This window comes from Eupeodes corollae, chromosome 3 (genome assembly GCF_945859685.1).
Source record: "Eupeodes corollae chromosome 3, idEupCoro1.1, whole genome shotgun sequence".
Lineage (NCBI taxonomy): Eukaryota > Metazoa > Arthropoda > Insecta > Diptera > Syrphidae > Eupeodes > Eupeodes corollae.
The window spans coordinates 453,684-465,122 of NC_079149.1; the positions used below are offsets into that span (position 1 = coordinate 453,684).

Here is an 11,439-nt window from a genome sequence, read left to right on the forward strand (position 1 = left end):
AAGAATAGGAGCGCGTCAATGTCTGGGCTAGGATGAGCGCGGGCCAGGGCAGCACGAGACATTAGTGTTTAGGTAGAGCAACTCTTACTATACAATCCCAGCCCACCCCACAACCACACTACCGCCCACTTTGTAAAATTAAATTTAAAAAATACATTAAAAAAAAACAAATAAAACCCGAGTCCACTTAGACTGAAAAATACACAACATTGGAAAATGGCAGCAGCTAAATATCGGCATGCATCTATTTGGCTGGGAGATTTGGGATTTGCAAACAAAAATCTACAAAAACAAAATTAATGAAACCGTACGTCGCGTCGTCGTGCATGGTGGGATAATCTGCATTGGACAGCACTTAATAATAATTTTATGCGCTTTAAGTGGAATTTAAATAATTTGTTTGAAAACAAAGAATTAATTAAAAATTAAAACAAAAACAAAAAAAACACATCACGTTATATTAAACACAATTATAGAAAATTTTTGAGGCTAGACCGATGCGGCCCGGCCCGGGCGAGTATCTACAACAAATTCTTCCGTACATGCCTGGAAATTTTATTCTCTTCATGAGAACAAATTATAGCTGATTGGCTGTCGAATATAAAGTCCCATCAGATGCTGCAATGGAATGTTGATGGGGAAAGGTAAAATTTGTGGCAATGTCAGGGAGCAAAACATTTAATTAAAACCCATAATTTAAAAAAAGTCCATTAAAATACTTTTGGTCTTCATCGATGTTGTTATAAACAATACATTTTATCGCCCGGCTATACAAATGGAAAGAACAATATTTTTGTGGTAGAATATATCATATCCAAAACCTACTTAAAAAACATACAAAATCTAATGAAAACAATTTATGAAAATATGTTAAAGTATGTTGTATGTTAATTTGAATGTACATATGTCCTTCAGTCACGATTGAACGGATCAACATGATGTAGCAGCTGGCATCGAATAAATCTCTGAAATCAAGTGGTTTTGTCTCCATTGGATACAAATTATGTTCCAACCTAAACAAAATAATTCTCAATCTTTTTTTAGTTGATTTTTTTCTTCTTAGTGGAATGTAGTTTTTAGTTAAATTTAAAAGTTGTTTATTTCACTGAGAAAACATTTTTGATGCTTCGAAATAAAATACATGTTCCGCATTTGAATTTGACCAAAAACTACAAATTATTTAAAAATTACTTGAATTTATGTTTCAAAAAGCTTTTTTAATTTTTGTTTTTTTTTGTATTGATAACAAAAAAATTTTTGTTAAAATTAAAATATTAATTAAAATATTATTAAAATATTTTTAATTTGTTAACAAATTGCTCTTATATTTTTATCTAAAAAAATCAAAATAGTTTTCTGAGCTGTAAAAATATTAAATATTAAATACTAATGGCAAACAAAAGTGGCATAGATCTAGTTCTACCAAAGGTTTTATACGCAATAAGAAATTTAGAAAAAAAGGTTTACTTATATTTTTGGTTACTATTTGAAGCTGGAGAATCAAAAACACCATTGGGCCCAAAAAAATTGACAAATCCTTCAAGTGTAATTCTTGTTATGAAAATTGCTTTCTCAAATAAGCCGTTCGGATTCAGCTTAAAAATGTAGGCCCCCTACATCCCTGACAACAGTACTCGCAAATATGAATGGTTGAGATATGTGAGTCAATAGGCCCTACTTCTGATATATACAATTTTTTTGTTATTATTTAATGTTAATACATGTATTAATTTACATAAATATACAAAATTACGAGAAGCTATAATGTTAATAATGAATTTTTAAATTGATTTCTTGTAAAATATATATCTAGTTCATTATAGTATAGAATGATAATTTTCGTTCTTGAAGATCGACTAGGTGCATAAAGCAATTGCTGGTAATCATTGTCATTCGAAAGAATATCACGAATAAACATAACACATGGCATCTAGATTTATAAACAAGATTTGAGTAAGCACTCAAAATAAAATTTCTTCAAGCAAATCTCAAAAAATTCTATTGGATATTTTCAATTTTTGTGATCAATTTTTCAGGATTCCAAATGGCAGAAGAATATTTCGGTACTAATCTAACAAGTGAATATCAAACATCTTTCAGTGTGTATGGGTCCTTAAAATCAGAAGAATTCCGTTTAAGGAAACCTAGGTGCGTGTCCATTTGAGAGTACTTATGCTAGTGAACTCTCGAGAGCAACTCTTGGGAGACTGTCCATTTCAGATCCAATTTTTATAAATTTTGGTATCGCGAGCTCTCAGCTAGAATATTGAGAGTTTTCTCGCTAAAGGTACTCTCACAATCACAATCGTTTCCACTTGATATATTTCTTTTGCTAGCATATTATCAGTTGGCCATGTATTCTTACAAGCTTTAATTATCCACACTGATAACTTCCCATCCCGTATGTCGATATGCCTTGCTTAAAAGGTCTGTAGGTTCTTTGTGTTTTGTTAAAAAAGTTGTTAGTTGAATTACTCTAAAAGATTTAAAAATTACCAACAATATTTTGCATTTGATGAATTAGTTTGATTTCAAATCTATTTTTGTGAACGAGATTTTTAGTCGAAAAACAATTTTTATCAATTTTAGTAGCATTTGTTGAAAAATTTAAAGTCAATTTCTTCTATTGTTCACAAGATATCGAAAACCGAACATCAATTTTTACCAAAGTTGAGTACTATTTTTGTATGAAAAAAAACTACAGAATATCTAAAACAATATTTTCTGTGAAATAAAAAATGTTTGAAGACAATATTTTCAATTTTTGAAAAACTGTTTGAGTACAAAAGTAAATTTTTACCTAGCTTTACTAATGTTTTTTTTAGATTTTTATTTTTTGTAAAAAAAACTGTCAATTAGATTTTTCTCAAAATTTTACTGAATGTTGAAAAAAATATTTCTTATAAGATAAAATTAGTTTGAAGCCATAATCTCAAATTTTTAAAAAGATGTTTGTGTCGGAAATTAATTTTACCATTTCTTGTTAAATTTTTTTTAAGTTTCTATTTTCTTATAAAAAACTGTTAATCTGATTTTACTTAAAATTTGTATAAACAAGATGTTAAAAACGTTATTTTTCGTTGCACAAAATTGTTGTGGAGATAAAATCAATTTTTATTCGTACAATTTTCATAAAATATACTTGTATGGTACTACGTTACAATATATAGTATAAAATTTAATTCAAGTCTCTAGTATTTTTGGTTCGTGAGATATTTGGGTTTAACCAATATTTTCACCTTTTTTTCAAACTGCTTTGATAAAAAAAACCATCCACTCAATTTTCTTGAGTACTTTTTCTGCATCTTTCTGCAGTATTATTTTTAATATAAAAATTGTTTGAAGTTGATATCTTTACTAGTTCTTGAGCTATAGACGTCGAAAAAACGTCAAGAACGTACGGACGTACAGACGTACGGACGTACGTACACACGCACGCACAGGCATCTTTCTAAAAATCTTTTATTTCTTGATCTTGAAACGTCGACAAATGTCAAAAATTTTAATTTGACAAATCGGACCTATTACAGTAACTTCCTATGGGAAGTTAAAAATGTATTTTCAAATCAAATTTATATGAACAAAAGACTGTTTCCACTGCTTTGCCATGTTTACTCTCGACAGCTACTTGCAAAATACAAACTGTGTTGGTATTCCACGAGCTTATCTCGGACAGTGGTAAACACATATGTCCACTTGCGAGTGGCTTTCAAAAAGAACGAATGTCGAAAGTAATCCCCGAGCTACTCTCCAGACTATATCCACTTGCGAGATCGCTCTCGAGAGCATCTTGAAAGCGACTCGCAGAACGTTTACTCTTAAATGGACACCCTCCTTAACATAGAGTTAGCTTTTGAAACAATATGGAAAACATTTTGAAATAAAGTTAGGTTTATCATCAAATACTATACGCCTTTAATCAAACGGTCTTTAATCAATCTAACTCTTAGTAGTTTGATTCCTTCGAAGAAATAATCAAAAATTATGGCGTTTGTTAATTGACTGTAAGTTAAAACAGAGCACCTTGGCAGATTAAGGTCAAGATCATTTTGTCTACACCATTTTTCAAACATTAAAACATCTTGCTGAAATGCAACACAAACATTATAATAATTTGTAACTTTAAAATTTTGTATGCAATCTGCAAATATTACGCTGATGGTGGTTGATGAAATTAATGAAAAATTATTAGTAAACAAATTGTCAGATCTTATATTTTTTATTAAAACAATTCAATGACAAAATATTGGTTCGAAATCAAATTTATTTATTTTTAGATCTACCATTTTTTCGAAAATTACAAATTTGATCTTTCCTTCTATCAGTACCGTATCGGTATTAATCTTTCCCCTAAAAAAGAAAATTTATTTTTAAATTTTGAGTAACCCGAACTTACATGTTGATACTTTAGTCACCGCCTACAACCTGTAGGAGATTTCTTACGGAGCCAATATTTGTTAAAATAGATACTACACTCATACATTTCGTTTTGCTCAAATTAAATCCTTTTTTGGAAAAAATCGCGAGTAACTCTTTAAAACAAGAGAAAAAACTTTTCATTGACAGGACTTTTAAAATATGTTTGTAACCAGTTACTCCATGACCAAAATAGATAAATCAACTCCTTTCCTGTATCTACTTCTCCGTTTCTTCATTTCCAATGCTGTCATCAACCTTGGGTTAAAGTTCAAGCTTGTATAAACAAATATAATTTCGTTGATACTGAACAATTAAGCTAAACAATATTTAAGTGTATAAAACAAATTCAATTTTGGGTATCTAAAACATTAATTTTAGGTGTTTGACGAACTATGAAAAAAGAAAAACAACTTGTTATTGCAATATTATTTACAACTAAAGAAATACTCTGCGTAATGAAAGAAACATTTTCTAAAATTAATCGTTTAGTATTTTTGTGTTTCGATTTACAAAATGCCATAGCACTTATTAAAAAAACGAAACCATTTTCACCTTACTCATGTAACAAGAAATTAATTTTAAATCAAAATTCACCACAAAATATAAACCAATATAAAATCATTTCAGGTACATATTATATGAACTGCACTTTCGAGAATTACTCGTACAAGCAAGCTCTAGAGCCATTTCTATTTATTTATTTTTCATGATTTTTTTCTTAATTTCATTTTTAAAACCCAAAAACGATAATTTCTCATCATTTCTATAAAGATACTCGTATATTTTTGAATTCGAGGTGTTTTTTTGTTGGTTTTGTTGCATGTAGGTACAACTGCCAGGGATATGTTGCCAAAACTACTCAATTCTCGGTGTTCTTGTTGTTTTATTTAATGTTCTATTAAAAATCAAAATATAAAACGAAAATTGTCGGACGGAGATCTTGTGCCAATCCGCTACATATCATGATTGTATGTCAATAACTTATTCTTGGCCCTTGCCAGGTAAAACTGCAAAACAGGCAAAACAGACCAAAAAATAAATAAATAAATAAACACGAAAATATTTTGTTTTCTAGCCCAAAATAAGTGGCGGAAGATTATTACTGCTTGAAGGACAGCTGTCAAAAATTTCAATTTTCTAAAATGATTCTGGGTTAGAACTCAAAGTAAGCAAAATATTTTCAGTAGAGTTACTTTGTGTTGGATAAAATTATAACCCGCTGCTATCCATGAATGAAAAAGATTTTATAAGTATTTTGGCAAAGATACCTATGGTCGTCAAGAGCTAAATTGGTACCACTATATAGTCAGATTCAGACATCAGACAATATTAAAAGCTAATTTAAGTTCAATTTTATAACAAAACCAACAAATGAAGCTTATGGAAGTTTAAGTACTTGCTGAAGCATATCGTCGAAATTTATTTTTAGCATAATGCATTGAACAAATTGCCCTGGTTACTGCAGATTTATTTTCAGAAAAATATCCATTTTTTCGGTTGAGTTTTGGTCAATCGAACGTACAAATCCGTTTTATTCCATTTGGCTAATGGCTATGTGTCTTTCACCTGTTGCACCACCCCGTCAACACGAGATGTTCACGAGAGGGCACAACAATATGATGTTGTTGTTTTCTTAATCTGTACCGCACACACAAAATAGACATTTCAGTGGGGTATTTTGGTCGTCGGGTTGGGCTATAATTAGAATTCATTCCCCAATGAAATATGTGAAAGTGAACCGAAGTCTAAAAAAATAACATGATAATAAGGAAATAAAACACAAAGACGACATCGACCCTAAGTGTTGATGGTGATCCAAGAATGTCGGGAAAATGAAGAAATTTGTATTCCACTTGTATCTTGAAAAAAAATTTGAAAATGTTTTGTTTTTGTTTTAAAAAAAAATATATTTTTGGCCAGACAAGTTTTTCAATCCATACCTATATAGTTTAAATAATGTTCTCAATCATATTTGTATGTGTCATTTAAATAAATTGGATAAGTAAACTGAATATGCCTTAAAAAATAGAGACGTAAATCAAAAATCTTATATTGACTGACGGGACTTAGTAAACACAAGCTAAATAAAGTCTTAAACTAAAAGTTATTATTCGTGGTTTGACTTTAACTACCAAAATACAAATTTGAAGTCAATTTTGAAGTCAATTTTGAAGTTGTAACTTCAAGTCAATTGACCTTAAGTCAGTTTGACTGCAGATTCTTGACTTTTGTAATATTTTTGAAGTCGTTTAAAAGTCAAAGTCAAAGTCAGTATACAATTGGGCATGGTTCAGGCGATATAAGAAGCTTGAAAGTAAGGCAAGTTTCTAGTACCTGATTGGCCAGCTACCAAAAAATTGCCTTTTTATAAGAGCAACTTTATTGAAAAGTTGACTGGAAAGTTTCTTACTTTACTTTAGTTGGTGCTATGGCGCATTGTGCCCCTGGGCCTCAACTAATAACTTTCGCCAGCTTACTCGATCTCTAGCTTGCTGCCTCCAGTTTCGAATACCAAGTTGACGTGTGTCGGCCTAAAGTTGATCACTCCACCGCAGATGAGGCCTGCCTCTGCTTCTTGTGCCCTCAGGCTTATCGTTGAATACCTTTCCGGCTGGAGCTTCTATGTTTATTCGCTCGACATGCCCTAGCCATCTTAAGCATTGAACACGCAGTTTTTTGACCAGTAGCAAGTCACTGTACAACTCGTCTAACTCCTGATTAAATCTTTTCCGTCAGATGTTACTTTGCCTGTCGACATAAACCGGACCATAGATCGTATACGCAGATCCTTCCTCTCGAGGATACCAAGAGATTCTTTATCCGCCTGGAAGAGGGTCCATACTTCTGCACCATACAGCAAAAATGGGATGTACAGTGTCTCTTTGGTACTTCACGATAGCCCATTATTCCTCAACTGTTTGCTTAGGCCAAAGAAACATCGATTAGCAAGGGTAATTCAACATTTGATCTACGCGCTGATATCATTTCGTTTACCACCTCGAAGTTGTACCTGTCAATTGACACATTTTGATCAAGTGTACGCTGTGAATCGACTCTATTTGACGAAAGTAAATATTTCGTTTTGTTCTCGTTAATGTCAAGACCCATTTTCTTCGCCTCAGACTCGATATTAGAGATGGCACCGGTCACTGCTTGTTTGGTTCTTCCAATAAAGTCGATGTCATCTGCATATCCAAGATATTGTGTGGATTTTTGAAAGATGGTGAAACTTGTATTGGTGTTGCGCACCACTATTTCAATAACAATAATGGAGCAGCTCCATGACAGCGCATCGCCTTGTCGAAGTCCTCTGGTGGTTTCGAAGGTTTCGGTCGAGTCTCTTTCAATTTTTGACGCAGCAACGAGCATTTTTAAGCGTCATCCTGATAAGTCGTATCACTTTGGTAGGAATACCAACTCAACATGGCCCGGTATAGTTCGTTCCTGTCTACACTGTCATAAGCTGCTTTAAAATCGATAAAAAGATGGTGTGTTTCGATGTTATGTTTTTGGGTCTTTTAAAAGATTTGGCGTAGAATGAAAATTTGGTCGATGGTAGATTTAGGTTTAGGTTAGGGCCAATTAGTTCGTCAGTAAATGGCTTCAGGTGTTCAAATAATACGCTCGACAAGATCTTGTATGCGATGTTTAAAAGGCTGTAGTTGGTGCAGAGAATATAGAAGAAGAAGACTGGAAAGTTATTCAAGAAAAATCTCCCTAACTATCAAGTCATGTCAACTTATGTCAAAATGACGATTGGTCATGTTCTTTCGATCAACTGAAAACCGAACTTTATTACTTTATGTTTTTTTTTAATTTCTACACAAATTGGAGAAGAAATAAGTAATATTTCTTTACAATACAAAATGCAAATCGTGATGGACTTGTAGCTTGCCTGAGGAGTGTTTTGTAGACAATAATGTGTTTGATTGTTTTGTACGATGTACTAAAGGTAGAGGTTAGTGAAATAAAGTTAAAAGTTTAAAATGTTTAAAACAGATTTTGAGTCGATCTAGTGCAAGTCTGGACTTTAAAATACTTTAATCTTTTATTTCAATCAGCTTTGATTGTTTACAACTCTGTTGACAATGAATTGATGAATAAACTTAAGAAATACAGTTTATTAATGCGATCACATGAAAAATCTCAAAACTATAATATTATCTACCTTTTTGCAATTTATGAACAAAGCAATCTTTCAACCTTTGTTTTCATTCAACAGAATGTGTTTGGCGAAATACGATTCAGCTAAGATGACGGTTTGATCCTGTTTTTTCTTTACAATATTCAGCTCTTTCATTTGTTTCTCATATTCTTCTAAAGAAATTTTGGAAAACCTAAAATACTAACAATTTTTGGAATTTCGAAATTTCGACGTTTTATATATTTTTTGGAAATAAAAATTTTAAAGTGTATAGTTATATTTGTCAATATTTGTTTGCATCTATCATCGAGATGCATATTTTATAAACTCCGTTTTGGATAAGGAACACTAGAAATAAGTTCGCTAGCTGAACCGTACAAAGTGCTATCCGAGTTGCGTTTCGGCAATGGCGGTGGTGAATTGGGAGTAATTACACACTTGTTGAACAAGCACTTCTGTTGGCAGTTGTGGGGTTTGTTGTAGATACAAGGCATTTCATAATAGTCTTCAACTTCTTGGGACGATTCCTCCTTAATTTCTTCATTATCCTTGTATAATGGCACCGGTGGTGGTGGTGGCGGTAGGTATGCAAGGCTGCCAGATTCAATTGTTCTAGAATTCAAGTTTTATTCTACTGTTTCTAAGCGATACAAATTATAAAATACTCACGTGTTGTGTTTCTTCAAACTATTCTTATTAATCGCATATTCTCCCTCGGGGATTGTTGATACATAACAAGCACTTTTATTGGACTTTTTTACCACAAGCACGTGATTGCTACCCTCCAGTATATCCGGATATGCCTTGATTCCAAAGTAAGCCACAACTCCGCCAAATAATAAGGAACACATTAGAATCAAGCAAACAATACCAAGAGTAAGTTCCTTTTCGTCATGTGAAATCCAAATATTTGGCTCCAATCTAGTCATGAATGGTATATGAAGGGGCAAGCAGTTGAAAGGTGTAATAGAGAAAGTGCCACTGGGAACCAGGCAAAATGTATATGTGCAGTTTTCTTCTAGATTCTCAGCCAAGAGAAACGGATCTGAATACACTTCACAATTATAATCGAAAGTGATATCGTTCACTGTGTGGACAAAGTCTTCTTGAGCTTCACTGAACCAAATTATGTTGATTGGCTCATCGGCAAAGTGAACCACCACTTGAACGGAGTTATTTTCCAAAAGAATAAGCTCAAAGTCATGGCATGGTGGTGCAAAAAAGAAGTAATCCACAGGAGCTTCGTCTTGCTTGGAAGAGGATTCTTGTTCCTGGGCATCTGCTAGGCCAATCATTGACAGACACGCCATTTTAAATGACGCACTTGGATTTGTGACACTCGTATCAGGACTTGATGTGGTGACAATAAATGAATCTGTTTTGATGTGATGAATTGTAGTGGCAGTGCAGTTTTCATCAAACTTGACATTTGTCAAGAGTACTCCATAGAAGGAATCTGGGGCTCTACAATAGGGAATATCTCCAAAGCGATGCATATACTTTTGGTACATGTGTATTAATGGTTTTAAGTGACATTCACAAGTCCAATCATTTCCCAAGAGGTAAATGTTAACGAGTCCTTCTGTCAGAATTTGCTGTATAGAGCTTTCATCCAGGGTTTTCAAACGGTTATTGCTCAAGTCTAGAACTAATAGTTGACTGGCTATGTCGTAGAAAGTGTCTATGTCAATAGAAGATATCTCCGAATTTGACAAAATAACATAATTCACAGAAGGCACTGCACGGAAAAAACCTCTACCTAGAGTTCCTGAAATGAAGTTTCCACTAAGGTCCAAAGCGTGCATGTTGGGCAGGTTACTTATGCCAAAAATATTTTCCCTTCCCGAAATAGTAAGGCCAGCCCTGAGGGTAAGTCGCATGAGAGAACCTTGAACAGGTTGAAAGAAGCATCTGTCAATATGTTTTACTCTTCCTTCTAATACTAGAGACTGCAGCGTTGCAAAACCTAAAAGAACCCCATTGCTAAGTGTATTTAGTTTTACGCCCAAGAGTGTGATTCCTTCTGTTGCCGTGAAATCAAACGAGTTGAAAGCTTCGTTTCGAATATGTATGAAATCACAATTTCTAATAACGAGGTGCTTAATACGTCTGTTAGCCGGTTTCCATCTGTTGGTTAAAACTAGGTTTGGAAAACGCTGACTGTCTAACTTGAGTGTTATATTTTTCTTACACGTTGAAGCCTGCTAAGAAAATGTTATCAGCCCATAGGCAATATACATACGAAAGTCAAACTTTTACTCACTTGAAGAACTTGATAGACTTCTTCGTAGATTTGTTTGGCGTTGACACATTTGATTGTGCAATCTAAAATTCGACAAGCACTTAAAACTTTCCTCGATTCAGCAGCCATTCCAAGCATCCTGCTTTCAAATTGCATGGTAGTATGGATGAGTGGTGTTTCAGTTGTATCAATTTGATCTATTTTTGAAGTGGTCATACCTATGGTGGCAATTGCTAGGCCAAAACTTAGAGCCAACAGAAGATACAAACATCCTCTAATTGCATTGTCAATAAATTTCCTGGGCACTTTCCAAAAACTAAAACGAATAAAACGTTTATTATAAAATATTCGTTTTTGAATGATTTGTTTTTCGGACCAAATGGAAATTTCAGGTTTCAAGGAATCCTTTGAATAGGTCATTACAGCTGTGATATTTTCAAGCAAATGTTTTCAATTTGTTATCCAGGAAAATTTATCAAAAATGGTAAAGGATTGATAAGTAGATTCTTATCAATGACACATTGTAATAACTTCGAAAACATTTGGTGCTCGTTCCGTGATAATCGATAATTATGGCCTGATAAGATTGAAAAAAGCTGCAGTACAGCAGTAGCTGGGTTATTAAAGATATTTT

At 33.1% G+C, this 11,439-nt stretch overlaps 1 protein-coding gene across 1 annotated transcript; it reads right to left on the minus strand.

The window, feature by feature from the left end:
• Positions 1 to 8,846: 8,846 nt before the first annotated feature.
• Positions 8,847 to 11,244, minus strand: LOC129952153 (uncharacterized). Its single transcript, XM_056064606.1, has 4 exons — positions 11,182 to 11,244; positions 10,827 to 11,121; positions 9,233 to 10,764; positions 8,847 to 9,175 (listed from the first exon to the last, which is right to left on the minus strand). The coding sequence occupies exons 1-4, from the start codon at positions 11,223 to 11,225 to the stop codon at positions 8,884 to 8,886; spliced, it is 2,163 nt and encodes a 720-aa protein (XP_055920581.1). The 5' UTR covers positions 11,226 to 11,244; the 3' UTR covers positions 8,847 to 8,883.
• Between the last annotated feature and the right edge of the window lie 195 nt (positions 11,245 to 11,439).